Raw genomic sequence first — 16,733 nt, forward strand, 5'->3', positions numbered from 1 at the left:
GTGTGGCTTTCTTGTACTGGTTTTTTTTCTGCTGTGCTTTGAGGAGTTTCTGATTTTTGACTTCAATCAAAGCAGGTTCTTCACTTTGCTTTACATATTCTGCCAGGGCATGTCCTTCTTCTTTGACTGCTTGTTTTACTTGTAAGAGTCCTCTGCCCCCTGATCTTCTAGGCAGATTTATTATTATTATTATTATTATTATTATTATTATTATTATTATTATTATTATTATTATTATATTTATACCCCACTTTATCTCTCCCTCAGGAGACTCAAAGTGACTGCCAGGATCCCACAGCCATGGCTGTCCAAGTGCTCTCAAACTGTACTGACTTTACAATGCGGATGCGCCTGTCCTGCGCCTCCTCCTCCTCTTCCTCTTTCATCCGGCATTCCAGGACGCTGAGCTCACCTGGGTTAGGGGCGTGGCGTGGGCAGTGACGTCATGAAGGTGCATCCAAGCCCCGCCCCCTGGCCTCTCCTCCCCTCCTCGCCCTCCCCTTGAGCTGCCACCGAAACTCCGGAGGCGCCGACCGCAGGAGAAGGAAGCGCTCGCCCGACTCGGACGCGGGACTCGTGCCTGGAGAATGGGGCGCCTCGGCCGGGCTTGGCTGGGCACCCTGGTCTTGGGGGCAGCGTTGGTGGTCGCTTCAGCAACAGGTGAGGAAGGGGGAACCGAGCATCCTTGGGTGCATCTACACTAGGCATGGGCAAACTTGGGCCCTCCAGGTGTTTTGGAGGTCAACTCCCAGCATTCCTGACAGCCTCAGGCCCCTTCCTTTTCCCCCTCAGCCGCTTAAGCGGCTGAGGGGGAAAAGGAAGGGGCCTGAGGCTGTCAGGAATGCTGGGAGTTGACCTCCAATACACCTGGAGGGCCCAAGTTTTCCCATGTGTAGCCCTCCCCTAACTCCCTCCATCCCTCCCTCCCTAAACTGTGGAATGGCTCTTCTTACCTTCTCAAATTTCTCCCTCATGTTTAGTCAGAGTTTCCTTTCTTCTCATTTGAATCCATTGGCTTCAGCTCTGCACCTGGCTGCAAGAGCCGAGCCCATGTTTATTCTGGGATTTGATAACTTTAGTGGGACTTGCTCTCAGATCAAGGCGCATTTACACTGTAGAATTCATGCAGTTTGACTGCCCAGGCTCACTGCTATGGAAGTGTGGGAGTTGTAGTTCCACAAGGTTTTTAGCCTTCTCTGCCAAAGAGTGCTAGTGGTAGTTGGCAGTGAAGAATGCCTCACCTAATGATCAACCAAACTGTAACTCCCAGGACTTTATAGCATTGAACGGGACATGAGAGAAGGACGGTATCTCTGCCAAAGAGTGCTAGTGGTAGTTGGCAGTGAAGAATGCCTCACCTAATGATCAACCAAACTGTAACTCCCAGGACTTTATGTCATTGAGCGGGACATGAGAGAAGCCTCTAACAGGATAGTAAAACATTAAAACATCCAGGCATCCCTTGGGCAACATCCCTTCTGACAGCCAATTTTCTCACACCAGAAATGACTTGCAGTTTCTCAAGTCTCTCCTGACATGAAAAAATAGCATTCAGCCAGGGAGAAGTTGGCATCAAACTGCATTAATTCTACAATGCAGTTGCACTTCAGGATAGGCAGTGGGTTGTTGCAGTGCCTACTGCTGAAGTTTCAGATTGTGGCAGAGAAGTGGAACTTAACCTACTGTTTCGGAGCCCCTGGTGGTACAATGGGTTAAACCCTTGTGCCAGCAGGACTGCTGACTGACAGGTTGATGGTTCAAATCCAGGGAGCGGAATGAGCTCTCATCTGTCAGCTCTAGCTCCCCATGCAGGGACATGAGATAAGCCTCCCATAGAATGGTAAAACATCAAACATCCAGGCGTTCCCGGGCAACGTCCTTGCAGACAGCCAATTCTCTCACACCAGAAGCGACTTGCAGTTTCTCAAGTCGCTCCTGACACAGAAAAAAAAATCCCTACTATTGCCGGAGGCTTCAACCTGGCTGTCTGTAAAAAGAAATTAAGATATTCAGAACAAAAGCAGAAAGTGTGTCCTTGACTTCCAGTTCACCCTTAAATGACTTTTGGTTACCTGAAGTTGAGATCTCCAGCAGGAACAATGGCTTATGGAAAAAGTGCTTTTCTGTGTTGATTTCTTTGCCTTGCAACAGTCTCTAGGCTTCAGTGTCCTCTGAAGAAACAATAGTTTACAGAAACCTGGTTTATCCAATTCAATTCCAGTTAAAGATATTTGTTTGTATATTTATAGCTCACCCTTTATCCAGCAATTCCAGGGCAGTGAATTGAATCTGACACATCTGAAAGAGTGTAAATAATAAAAATGATTTTAAAATGTATTTGGGAAAATAACAGAAGGTTTGACACCAACTAACATAGTTTGAAATGATTTTAAACTATGTACATGTGAGGGTTTCTGTAACCACTGACTTTGACTCACTTTTTTCTGATCCAGAGGATTCCCTGGGCACATTGGCAAGGATACTCTGGAAGAAAGTCCCAAAAAGTGACTTTGTCAAATAATGTATTAGAGAGGCCTATAATTTCAAGGCATTAGAACTTTTTGTCGTCTTTTTTTCTTATACCATGAGAGGCAAACTACTACGTTTTGGTGTATTTACTTCCATTATACCCTGCTACTCTGCCACAATTGGCTTTTTATTGACTTAAACTATAGTAAATTCCTTACTTCCTTTTACCCTACAAGCCAGCAGGAATTACCTAGGTTACTATAAATAATAGTATATGACAGTAATAGATGATCTTGATTTTATTGCCTAGGTATGCCCTGTGTTGTTGCTAGATATAGCTTGCTTCACCACGGGCCACCGTGGCTCAACCTGATGGGATTTGTAGTTCAGTAAAATCCAGAGTGCAGCACTACATATCCCAAGCTATACCGTGGAATAGGTCAAAAGGGGGGCAGTACCAAGTTAGCCAGGGGAAAAAAAAGAAGGAATCTCAGTTTTGATTAGAATGAATTCAGTACAGCCACCCCACCCCACCCCACCCCCAATATTCATGGATTCAACCATCCAGGACTTGAAATTATTAAAAATAAATTCCAAAAAGCAGATCTTGATCTTGCTGTTTTGTATAGGAGACAACAATTTTAGTATGTCATTGTATATAAGGAGACAACAATCCACATATTTGGTATTCAGCAGGAGCCTTGAAACCAAACCCCAATGGACACTAAGGGCTGACTGTAACTAACTATGTATAAACCACTGACACATTTCAAAGTAAATTTCTCCTCCTTCATGACTGGATATTTTGAGAAATATAATGCCAAACATGTAGAACTAGTCTGCTAGCTGGTGAGATCAAAAGAAACACACCCAACATGTGAAGCGTGTTGGCTGTCTAAAAATAGGTGTTTAATTTGGACCAATTTGTTATGGGACATAGAATCATAGGGCTGGAAGGCACCTCATGGGCCGTTGAGTTTAACCTTCTGCTAAGTTCAGGATCTCCAGGTAAAACATCTCCAGCAAGTAGTTGTCCAGTTTCTTTGAAAAGATGTCCCGGGAAAGTGACTCAACCACCTCTCTGGGCAATTGGTTTCTTGCTACCATGAAGCTTCAAGATTCAAGTGAAAGCTACTCTCTTATAATTTCAAGCCACTAGAACATTTATCTTCCTTTTTTCTTATACCATGAGAGGCAAACTACTATGTTTTGGTATATTTACTTCAATTATCCCCTGCCACAATCGGGACTCAATGTGGCTAAGCCGCCTAAGTTGCAGATTTACAGAGTGCGTGACTCAAAGGTGATAGGGTGTGTGACTCAGAGGTTGGAAGGATGTGAATAACTTGGAGCCCCTTTCATGTTTTCCAGATCAGTTCTGTGGGTCACATATTCTGTGGCTTAATCTTACAGAAATTAGGGAGAACAAGAATAAGAAAACTGACAGCTCACATTATGGTAGATTTCACAATAGTAAAAGGGCAAACATGTTCTTTGAAGTTCCATATTTGGAAAAGAGAAAGAGATGAGTGTGTGCTTTAAAATGGAACTGGAAATGAATAAAGTTCAGGTTGTTACTCCACAGGCTGAGATAATATGGGAAGGAGGGGAGGAAAGCACTTCTCTTGATCTCCTTCCTTTGAGTATCTCCTTTCTATTTTCTTGTACATATTCACTATGCAAATTAAAACAGTGTTTCATCATGGTTTCTTGGGCAATTAAAACATGTTCTTAAGTATAAAAGAAATCTGGATTTTCTTGATTGGGTAAAAAATTCATTTAGCAACTAGTAGTAATGTATGATTTTGCAAGGTATGAGTTTTGATGTGTCATCAGTTTACTGTAAAAGTGATGAATTAGGCTGGATCTACACTGCCCTATATCCCAGGATCTGATCCTAGATTATCTGCTTTGAACTGAATTATGAGTCTACACTACCAGATAATCTGTGATAATCATATAATCTGGTGAGTGGTGACAGATACTGGGGTAGTGTAGATCCAGCCTAAGTGTGCTGAGCATATTACTTGAATAGGAGTAGGCAGTGAAGAATGCCTCACCAAATGATCAACCTATTTTGCATCAGCATAACCAGGGCTACGTGTTTATGAGCCAGGCTTACAGTTCCCAATCCTGTGTTTGTTTTATGACACTAATACAAGGGCGTGATAGGAATGGAAATGGTTAGCAATTCACCAGCAGACAAAGACCTTTTCATCCAGAACAGATGTCAGGCACTAGGGTCGGGTTATTAAGGAGGGGGTTATTGTCTCCTATTATTGATTCATTCTTAAATTGTGTTTTAAATATATTATTTGCTATAATTCTATTCGTTTTTATTCAAGTTTTGCTTTTGGCCAAGTGCTGTTTTTTATAGGGGGACAAAAAATTAGATTAGTAAATATTTGGATTCTTAGGCTATTATAAAATATAAAGCCTGCATTGGGCAGAACTGAAACAGTACTGGTATGAGTCCTTTTTTGTTGCCTTGTTCACAACATCATTTACTGACCCGCCTTTTGAAGTCAAACTTGTTTGATCATCCTCTCAGTGATGTAAAAAAAAAAATCCAAGCTGAATTATAGGATCAAGTGGTGGGTATGCATATGTACACTTTAATCAGCAAATCTGTAGCCTGAAACTTTGCTTTATCTTCTTTTTTAGTGAGAAATGGGACTACCAGGATGCCAGGAAGAAGTTTTATTGGTCATAAAACCAAAACAATCAATGCAACTACAGAAACATACACCGTGGATGAATTTGCAACTAAAATGCTTACTGGAAAACTCATGACAGTTTTCCTGCCACTGGTCTACATTGTCGTCTTTGTCGTTGGCTTGCCAAGCAATGCCATGGCTCTGTGGGTCTTCTTCTTCAGGACCAAAAAGAAGCATCCTGCAGTGATTTATATGGCTAACCTGGCCCTGGCGGATCTCCTCTTTGTTGTCTGGTCACCTCTCAAGATTGCGTACCACATTAATGGCAATAACTGGATCTACAGCAAAGTCCTATGCAAAGTCTTGGTTGGGTTCTTTTATGGGAATATGTACTGCTCCATTCTGTTTATGACTTGTCTCAGCGTACAAAGATATTGGGTAATTGTGAACCCTATAGTACAGTCAAGAAAGAAATCAGAAATTGCCATTGCAGTTTCAGCTGCAATATGGGTGCTAATCATGCTTGGCACCATTCCATTATATCTTGTGGACCAAACTGTTTATATTTCAAAGCTCAACATCATTACTTGTCATGATGTCCTGCCTGAAGTACAGCTAGCAAATGACATGTATAACTACTTCCTCTCTCTCGCCATTGGAGTCTTCATGTTCCCAGCCATCCTCACCGCGGTTTCTTACATTCTCATGATAAAGACCCTGAATGCTTCGATTACAGATGTAAACATTGGGAAGAAGCGGAAGAGAGCCATCCGACTAATCATTATTGTGCTTTCCATGTACTTGGTCTGCTTTTTTCCTAGTAATATCCTTCTTCTTGTGCACTATTCCCAGATCAAAACCCATGGCTTCAGTAACATCTATGCAGCGTACATCACTGCACTGTGTCTTTCTTCTCTCAACAGCTGCATCGATCCATTCATTTATTATTTTGTTTCAAAAGACTTTAGAGACAATCTTAAAAATGCTCTACTCTGTCGAAGTGTGCGCACTACCAAGAGGATGCAAGTCTCCCTCTCTTCAAATAGATACCCAAGGAAAACTCCCTCTTACTCCTCCAGTTCAAACACAACTAGATCAACGTACTAAATTTGCATGTGGATGCAGGGAAAACCTGGACTGGTATCAGCTAAGAGTGCTGTGTTTGTATTTAAATGGACTTCTTCATAATAGTTTATTCACAGAAGACCATCACTAACACTCCAAAAGCACATAGTAGCACTACTCATAAGAGGAAGAACAAAAGGAAATTGCAGATGTGATGTAGTTTATAGAATCATAGAGTTGGAAACGACCGCATGGGCCATCCAGTCCAACCCTGTGCCATACAGTTTGTTCCTTTGTTTTTAAAATATACTCACATTGAAAGGATTTTGTCTTTGCAGAGCTGTTAGCTCATAGCAAAAAAGACTGCAAAGTGGACCTTGTAAATCCTTAAGGTCCCAGCAGGTAGTTCTACCAGTGTCCTAGTATGTTGACATAGAAGAGAAAAGAGGGCATATGTAATAGATAAAGGGCTTGAGTTTTTGAAACACACACTCCTTGTTCATGTGACTCAGTTCCTTTGTCATCAGACTGGAAGATGTCAGCAAGTGATTTCTGTTTGTCAGACCAGTCAAATCAGAATCTATGAGAGTTTTGGAATATTGTGTTACTGATGTCCAAGTGACTATGTTTGCACTGATGCACATACATGTATCTGTAATATACCGTACATAATACACAGAGACGCACATAGCTTTATTTTAAATATGCTGTGAATATGCAATGTGACCAATATGTAGCCTTAATGTAGTCTATAATTATGTGCCTTTTAAAAGAATTGTACTTCCAATATTTTAAACTTTTTATAAAGATGTTTAATATACTCCAGTTGCTTTGTGTGGTCATGTTACAGAATTGCAGTATTCCTTGCAAAGTAGAGGTAATGAAAACTGCTATTGTCTTCTGGTTTAAGGAATTAAGAGTCTCAAAGCAAGTTTCTGATATGGATAGTAGTTACGACCTTCAACCTAGAAAAGTTACTTAATTGGACAGCAGCTTCCAGAATCCCACAATGTTCTTGAGTTGGGAGATTCTGAAATTTGCTTTCTTCTTCTTCATTCGCACAGTCGTTTCCGACTCTTTGTGACTTCATGGACCAGTCCACGCCAGAGCTCCCTGTCGGCCGTTGCCACCCCCAGTTCCTTTGAGTTCATGCCAGTCACTTCAAGGATACCGTCCATCCATCTTGCCCTTGGTCAGCCTCTCTTCCTTTTTCCTCCCATTTTCCCCAGCATCATTCTCTTCTCCAAGCTTTCCTGTCTTCTCATGATGTGGCCAAAATACTTAATCTTTGCCTCTAGTATCCTTCCTTCCAGTGAGCAGCCGGGTATTATTTCCTGGAGGATGGACTGATTTCATCTTCTTGCAGTCCAAGGCACTCTCAGGATTTTCCTCCAGCACCAAAGTTCGAAGGCATCTATCTTCCTTCGCTCAGCCTTCCTTATGGTCCAGGCCTCACATCCATAGGTTACTATGGGGAATACCATTGCTTTGACTATGCGGACCTTCATTGCCAGTGTGGTGTCTCTGCTTTTCACTATTTTATCGAGGTTGGCCATTGCTCTCCTCCCAAGAAGTAAACGTCTTCTGCTTTCCTCAGGCTCCTCAGCTCCTCCTCACTTTCAACCATCAGAGTGGTATTGTCTGCATACCTAAGGTTGTTAATGTTTCTTCCAGCAATTTTAACTCCGGCCTTGGATTTGTCAAGCCTCGCATATCGCATGATGTGTTCTGCGTACAAGTTGAATAGGTAGGGTGAAAGTATACAGCCCTGCCGTACACCTTTCCCAATCTTGAACCAGTCTGTTGTTCCGTGATCTGTTCTTACTGTAGCTACTTGGTCTTTATACAGATTTCTCAGGAGACAGACAAGGTGACTTGGTATCCCCAGACCATCAAGAACATGCCATAGTTTATTATGATCCACACAGTCGAAGGCTTTAGAATAGTCAACAAAGCAGAAATAGATGTTTTCCATGCTCTCTTTTATGAGAAGGTAGCACCAAAAACAGCATGCATGTACAAAATTCCTGATATTGCCATTTTCATCTTTTTGTAACTGAAAGAAAATTGGCATTCTTTCCCGATATTATTTGAAACTAAGATGCACAACCTGCCTTTGTCTGCAAAGAAGACATACACTGGTTTTCATCTCTGAGCAAATAAAAGAGAATATAAATTGCAAGGTTAAAGGACATAAAAGGGCAGGTAATTCAAACAATGCAAGCATGCTGATGCAATAAAACAATGAATCCTAAAAGGCTTTAAATGTTCCCTTTCATGCAATTTTCAAAGGGATAACCCATGTCAATCTGCTGAGAAAAAATAACAAAGAATGGTGGAGCTTTAAAAGCTAACAGGCTAATTACAAGCTTTTAAGGATTGTGTGTGCATGCCTTCAAGTTGCTTGTTGGTTTATGGTGACCTCATGAATTTCATAGGGTTTTCTTAGGCGAGGAATGCTCCGAGGTGGTTTTGCCAGTTCCTTCCTCTGAAACATAACATCTGATGCTCATTGGCAATCTCCAGTCTGAGTACTAAGCAGAGCTGCTTAGTTTCCAAGATCTGATGGGCTCTGGTGGCTTTAGGGAATTTAGATTATTTTGTGGATCACAAAGTATAAACTAGATAGACGATAATCTTAGATTGAGAGTCGTGCAGCCTTCTGAATTTATGAGACTGACACAGCATTACTCATCACTGATTATATTGTTTAAGGCTTCTGGGACTTGCAATCCAGCATCTGGAGAACCCAGGCATAATTACAGTATGTGTTTATTAAAATCTCTTACGTTTTATCTTTCCAGACTCCAAGTGAAATTTTGTGCCATGGAAAACTAAAGGCTTCCATGAGCCTAAAGCAGCCATCTACAAAGGCAGTTGTATTGTGCAGTCCTGCCTATTTTCCATCTTGATTGTTCAAGAGGATAGTTAATCATTTAGTCTCTTAGGCCTGGGAGTGATTGGTTTTATCAGTCCCTTCTAATTGTAAGAATCTTCTAGTAGAACTACCTACACTTGGAAAGGATATGTCTTCCTGAGTTACTATTCCAGGATATTCTCTTAGTTAGAGATTGTATTCAGTGTGACTCATAAAGTAATACAGAAATGTATGAGTATCTCGACATTTACATTCTGAATACAAACCGCCTGGAATTTGAAAATGAGTTGTGCCTCCTCCCATTTTCAAACATGAGGAAAAGTATTTTAACAGATAAGAAACTATGTTGTTTATAAAATGCTTGTAACACATCTGGCAGTGCTGTATGCTTCTAACCTGGAAAGATAATATTTAGGCACAGAAGAAGAGTCCAGAAGAACAAAGCTTAAAAGTAAGTATTTACTAATGCTGAGTTACTTTTAGTTATTTCCTTTTCCCAGTAACAATGCCATAATTACATTACATCATGACTGCAATGCAACAGCAGGTAACTTTATCCCTTTGCCAATAATGAACACAGTTTTTAATTATTTTGATAGCTTTGGGATGTGGCCTCACTAAACAGTCTTTTAAACTAAGACTTTTTGAAATCTTGCCTTGGAGTCTGCTATGGGTGCTGGAATTATGAAAAGGAAGGTGGTAAAGAGGTGTGTTTGGTATCACAGGCAACATTCAGAAAAGTAGCTGGCAGAGGAACAGATGGAGGAAAAGATCTTGTTTTTTCCTCTGTTCTTGGAATTTTTAAAAACATCCATATGACACTTCCCTTTTCATTGGACATCCAGAGGTAAGTCCCATGGCAAACAAAACATTTTAATCCTACTTAGAAACTGAGTTCTTTTCCCCCAGGGCAAATCACAATAAAATGTTTTAAGCAAACATGGCCATTCTTTTCACTGGATGGGAGAAAAAGCATTGTTTTTTCATGAGAACAATAAGGTTTATTGAAACACTATACAGCAGAAAAAGGTCTGCTTATCCAGATCTCCAGACCAAAAACATAAAAGATTGGGTAATAGTCAATTATGAAATCTGAATATTTATTGGCCAAGTTGCCTGTCCAGCTTCCATCGCCCCCCCTCTGTTCTCTGATGGCTGATTTGTGTGGGTTGAACTTATTATATGTTGGGAGTTTTTTTCCAGACAGTCAAAACAGAATTATAGAGTTAGAAAAGACCTCATGGGCCATCTAGTCCAACCCCTGCCATGCAGGAAAAGCACAGTCAAAGTACCCCTGACCAGATGGCCATCCAGCCTCTGTTTAAAAGCTTCCAAGGAAGAAGCTTCAACCACACTCCCAGACAGAGATCCACTGTTGAACAGCTTGTATGGTCAGGAAATTCTTCTTAATGTTCAGGTGGAATCTCCTTTCCTGTTATTTGAACCCATTGCTCCGAGTCAAAGTCTCCAGAGCAACAGAAAACAAGCCTCCTACCCCTCCTTATGACATCCTTTCAGATAATTAAACATGGCTATCATGTCTCCTCTCAACCTTCTCTTCTGCAAGCTAAACATCTCCAGCTCTTTAAGACTCTCCTCATAGGGCTTGTTCTCCAGTCCTTTGATCATTTTAGTCCCCCTCCTCTGGATATCTTCCAGCTTGTCAATGTCCCTTTTCAACTGTGGTGCCCAGAACTGGACACAGTATTCCAGGTCTAACCAAAGCCAAACAGGCCCCATGACTTTCCTTGATTTAGACCAGGCATGGGCAAACTTTGGCCATCCAGGTGTTTTGGACTTCAACTCCCACAATTCCTAACAGCCGATAAGCTGGCTGGGATTTCTGAAAGTTTTAAGTCCAAAACACCTGGAGGGTTGAAGTTTGCCCGTCATATTCAACTTGTGGTCTACTTGTTTCCAAGATCTTTTTCACATGGTCTGTTGTCGAGTGAAGTGTCACCCATCCTGTACCTGTGCATTTCACTGTTTTTCCCTAAGTGTAACATCCTGCATTTCTCCTTGTTGAAATTCATTTTGTTAGTTTTGCCACAGCATTCTAATCTGTTAATAAGTAATAAGTGAGATTTTCCTTTAGCAAGAGATATCATTTCTTTGCAATAGTTTGGGCAGAACCCAAAATTACTACAGTTTACTTTTGAGAAATGAGTGAAGCCAACAATTATTTCTAAAAACTGTAATTCACTACTCTTGGGTTAGATCTCGACAATATAAAGGCAACCAATTACTTTCAACCAATTACTTTCATGCTCTGCTGGACAAGTCTTAAGAAAAGCCTGCCTTGCTTCTTCCTCACAAACGACTCCAGAAAAAGCAGTTCTTATCCCATTTTCTGACACACTTCAGTAACTGGTACTAGGAGGGAAAGAGCCATTATTATTACTAGAGGTTATGATTAACCTGCCTTCTGTGAAGCAAAACTTAAACCTGAGACTGCCTACATTATTCTACCATGGCTGTTCTCGATTTGGTGAACACATGGATTTAAGTAACCTTTTCAGTTGCTCCTGGGCTCATGTTTAGGTTAATACCTATGAGAATATTGCCCAAATCTGCTGAAAGCATTGCCATTGTTTTTTTATCAAAATATTCAGTTAGAGTTATAAACATAGGTCAAAACTATGAATTAATCCATTTATTTTAAACATCCTTTAAAAAGAAAGAAATTAATGGCAGTGGAAGCCTTTAAACAGAGGTTGGATGGACATATATCAGGACTTTGAAAGCTGGCCATAGAATTGCATTAGGGGACCTATAGATGTGTTTGCACTAAAAGTCTCCAGGTCCTCCATAATGACTGGAGGAGGATTACCATAGAATCAAAGTAGATATTCCTTGAATGGACGTTTAAAATCAAATCTGCAAAAGTCAAAATTGCAAATGTGGAGGGATGACTATAATGCAACCATTTAGCACTAAAGAGTCTTCAATGCCTTAGAGAGGGTTAGACCACAGTTGTCCTCCCTTTTTGTCTAGTATCTTCTTTGTGATGTAAACCGATACTCTGAGGGATATTTTTCATCCCTTCTCTTCTTGCCAGTTCTCTCTCAGTTCTTTCTGGGATTAAATTAGCACTCTGAGTAACTTTACTACTTTAACTTTATTACTATTAATATAATCACCTTTAAACTTTTTAATTTTTTTGCATTTTAACCATGTTTCCGCAATAAACCAAACTCAAGTGACCACAACAGTTTCTGCCCATGAGGTGGCTGGCCTTACCATCCCTTATTAGACATCAACAGGGGAAGTCATAATGTTTTGATCCCAAAATCACAACAAGCCAACAGCTGTTACTAAAAAGATGAAAGAAACAAGTACTACAATTTTATTGAAATTCTTCATTTTTGTATACTATGTTACCTGGAACGCATGGGTCACTCATAAGTTAGGGTGCAGAGGAAAAAATAAAGACCATGTTTTTGTACAGAGATGAAAATTAATGACAAGCCACCATTGGCTAAAAATCCAATGGAAACCAATTTGGTATTATCAACTCACTTCTTCAAATGCACTTAGTTTTTTTAAAAAAATACTGCCACATAACTTTTCTTCTTCCTTCTTCTTTTTCGTGTTGCAAAAGACTAATGCAGCTACTTCTTTGAAAACTACTACAAGCTGGGTTGTGTCAGCATACTGTGTAGTGCATTTTGTAAGGTTTGGGGCAAGGGGTGAGGGAAAATGAACCTGATGCATGTAGTGAATTGAAACTTGCCATGCAACTGGTGAGTGTTAACATCTGCCGCTCTTTGTTCTTCTTCCCTCAGCTTGCCACAGCCTTTCCTGTTCCATATCTTCTGGCAAGCTCATTTCTATTTCATCTTTCTCCTGTCTACCTTTTAGTTCTGCCATTTCCTATGTCTTAATATCTTTCCACTCAGCAGAATGGTAGCTACAGAGATAAAAATAACCAAAGGAAAGCTAGCAAAAGTTGGGCTAATGAACAAATACCTTGATAATTCCCATCACATCTCCATTGTTTAGTTTTACCCAAAAAGCCACTAAACTTCCCTTTCCATGTTTTTCCCCCAATCCCTGTATTCTGTGTGTAACATTTAGTATTCTGGTGAAAAATATTTAGCTTAGCAATACCTCCTTCTTGTTCCTTCAGTTGATGGTTATTTTGTGAGAAAATTTGCTGGAGTATTTTTTAGTAATGGCTATTCCACTGCAAGCCCATCTGTGTGTTTTGCATTTGCCTTTGGAGAGGGAAGAAAATTTCTAAGAGAAAGAAACCTGATCCTAATAATGACCCAGTTCTCTAGTACCTTTTGAGAAAATGCTGGAAATAATAATATTGGTGTTTTCCCTGTTTTACTACCATGCTACTATCAGTATTCGGAGCATGGAAACTTTTTTGAAGAAAAAGTAGAACTTCTAGAACTGAGATTTTAGGAATTGGAGTTTTGCAAGCATTTCAAACTCTGGTATTATTCCACTATCATCCATAGAGTTTGACACAACATGAGTCAAAGTTACTTGGCAAAGTTGGTTGGGCACAGCTTACAAAGTGAACTATGTAAGAATCCAGCAAAAGGATAATTATATTTTGTCTGCATGTTGCTCGTTGGGTGACAAATATAATTAAATATTATATTTCCCCAAATAGTAGATTACCGTACATTTGCAATCATGTCTCTCTTATTGCCCCATTTCTGTGAACTAGTTGTAGGAACATAGGTGCAAATAACTGGAGGAGTTTGGCATCTAAACTGAACCATCTCAGGTGATATAACCCTGACTGGTCAGGTATCTAGCTATCTGATATGTTATTATATTTTATTACCTTAGTTTTCTCGGTCAATCACATTCTCTTGTTTGCTATAACGCTGTTATGTAACTAATAAAACAGAACTTGGAGATTTGCCTGCCTACAGAAAGCAAAGGGAGGAGTCTGAATCACACATTGTAACACACACTGTATATTTATCTGGGGAAAGGCAAGAATGTTGCAGAGCAAGAATATCCTTTTTAGCTGTAGGCTTCCTGTCCTACAGGAAGTGTCCCACTTAATATGCAGGATTGTACTTAGTGTGAACGTGCTGCCATATAATACAAACACTTTCTCAAAGTTGAAAGGAATGCTATAGGACATGTATTATTCAAATGCAACAGAAGTAACAGGCACTATGCAATATGTGGAAATAATTACAAATAAACATCTCTCTATATCCCTATCTATTTAGTGAGCTTTGTAAATACTGATTTAATAAAAAAAATACCTGTTTTATTTATAGGCAGTCCCTAAGTTACAAACATCCACCTTACAAACAATTCATATTTAAGAATAGGGGTGAGACAACAGGAAGTGAAAGAAATCTACACATCGGAAAGGAAATTCACCCCAACAGTTATCATGGGGAAAAGGTGTCTCCACTGAAGCTTTATCACCAATCCTTGTTTCCACAACAAGCCACATTTTTCAAAATCCAATTATCACAGGGACAGAAAGTGAGGTGAAATCTTCTGAACAGGGGCACAGACAGCAAAACAAACACCACAGGGGTCTTCACCCTTTTCTATGCTATCCAAAACTAAATATTTTTTTAGCAATAACTACACTTAAAAATATACATGTTTCAACTTACATACAAATTCAGCTTACAGAACTTATCTTGTTCTTAATTTGGGGACTTCCTGCACTTACAGTAGAGTCTCACTTATCCAACACTCGCTTATCCAACATTCTGGATTATCCAACACATTTTTGTAGTCAATGTTTTCAATACATCGTGATATTTTGGTGCTAAATTCGTAAATACAGTAATACAATAATTACTACATAGCATTACAGTGTATTGAACTACTTTTTCTGTCAAATTTGTTGTATAACATGATGTTTTGGTGCTTAATTTGCAAAATCATAACCTAATTTGATGTTTAATAGGCTTTTCCTTAATCCCTCCTTATTATCCAACATATTCGCTTATCCAACGTTTTGCCGGCCCATTTACGTTGGATAAGCGAGACTCTACTGTATATACCTGGGTCACCTAAAAACATCTTGGGCAGAATGGGGGCACAGGCAGAAAAAGTTTAAGAAGCCCTGATTGAGAGGACCACACACTCTTCATCACTGATCCAGAGAAAAAGGAGCAACAATTTTTTATTATTTATTTATTTAATTAATTAATTTATTTATATACCGCTCTTCTCCCCCAAGGGGAGCCAGAGTGGGTGATGAGAGATTCACAAAGACACCAGCTCATATCTCTGGTGCAAAGAGCTGCTATATTTTGTAGAATTTGGCAAATATTTGAGAAATGACTGACAGACATGTTTCCATAGGTTTTCAAAATATCTAAATATTGATAATTAATTTTTGGACTAGTTCCCAGATATCCTTGCACCAGCCATACTGGCTGGCATGTCTGTGAGTTGAAGTTGAAAATGTCTGGAGGAGTAAAGTTTGAGTACCATTAATATACAAGTACACAGCATTCTTTTTGTCTTTCACAAAGATAATGTAATATACAATATCCCCAGAAGAGGGACCCTTTGTGACATATCAAGTACAGACAGTCTCCAAGTTACAAAAGAGATAGGTTCTGTAGGTTTATTTTTAAGTTGAATTTGTATGTAAGTCAGAACAGGTACATTTTAAAAGTGTAACTCCGTCCCTAAAGATTTCCCCTCACTTTCTGTCCCTGTGATAACTGCAGTTTAAAAAAAATTGCTTGTTGTGGAAACAAGGGTTGGTGATAAAGTGCAGTGGAGTCCCCTTTCCCCCATGATAACTCTTTCAGGAGTGAATTTCAGTTCCTGTTGTCTCGTCCCTGTTCTAAACTATGAGTCTTTTGTAAGTTGGATGTTTGTAACTTGTGGACTTGCTGTATATAAAACAGGCATAAAAATCAAACATTTACTAAAATATCATTTACAAAGCTCACTAAACAGGCTGATTTCCTTTTTGCGGAGGACATCTGAAGAATTTTCTGCTGAGTCCACTGTAAACACTGCACGCTGTTGCTAATGAGTGGTATTCAGAAACATTTTACTGTTGCCAAATTTTTTGTGACCTCAACATTGAGGTAAGGGGACCACACATGGAGTTGAAACCCACAGTTTAAGAAGCAGTGCTCTCGATCACGTTTTGGAAAGTTGCCTTTGAAAAGTAATTCTTGTTCTATAATCTATTCTAAAGCCGATCAAAATTATTTGTTAGTGTTAATATTGCAGGAAGTATCTTAACAGTGCCAAATCCCATCCAATCTCAGAAACCATGCAGGGACATGCCTGATTTGTACTTGGGGGTCTGCTAATGAATACTAGATGCTATAGGCTATATTTCAAAGGATAGAACTGGCAAAACCACCTCTGAATATTCATTGCCTAAGAAAACCCTATGAAATTAATGAGATTGCCATAATAATTGGACATATATCCTGAAGACATGCAGCTCCTTGCATCAGACATACGAGCTGGTACTTTGGAGGATCTCTCACCTTGACTAACTTTTGATCAATAAGGCAATTGTATAAAACATGACTAATTCAATTCAAAACATCTCGTAAAATGTTCTTTAAAAGTAATCTCCCTCCCCTGGTTGCTGATTTATGTCAGCACGGGGCTTTTACACAACTCTGTGGCCACCTCGCTGCAGCAATGATGATGGCAGCAACTTTTTTCCTGCATTAATGAACAAA

At 39.7% G+C, this 16,733-nt stretch overlaps 1 protein-coding gene across 1 annotated transcript; it reads left to right on the forward strand.

The window, feature by feature from the left end:
- Positions 1-477: 477 nt before the first annotated feature.
- Positions 478-7,011, forward strand: f2rl1 (F2R like trypsin receptor 1). The gene is made up of 2 exons (XM_016990900.2): positions 478-660; positions 5,134-7,011. Exons 1-2 carry the CDS (start codon positions 588-590, stop codon positions 6,231-6,233), a joined length of 1,173 nt encoding a protein of 390 aa, XP_016846389.2. The 5' UTR covers positions 478-587; the 3' UTR covers positions 6,234-7,011.
- The last annotated feature ends 9,722 nt before the right edge of the window (positions 7,012-16,733 follow it).

The sequence above is a fragment of the Anolis carolinensis genome, chromosome 2 (genome assembly GCF_035594765.1).
Source record: "Anolis carolinensis isolate JA03-04 chromosome 2, rAnoCar3.1.pri, whole genome shotgun sequence".
Lineage (NCBI taxonomy): Eukaryota > Metazoa > Chordata > Lepidosauria > Squamata > Dactyloidae > Anolis > Anolis carolinensis.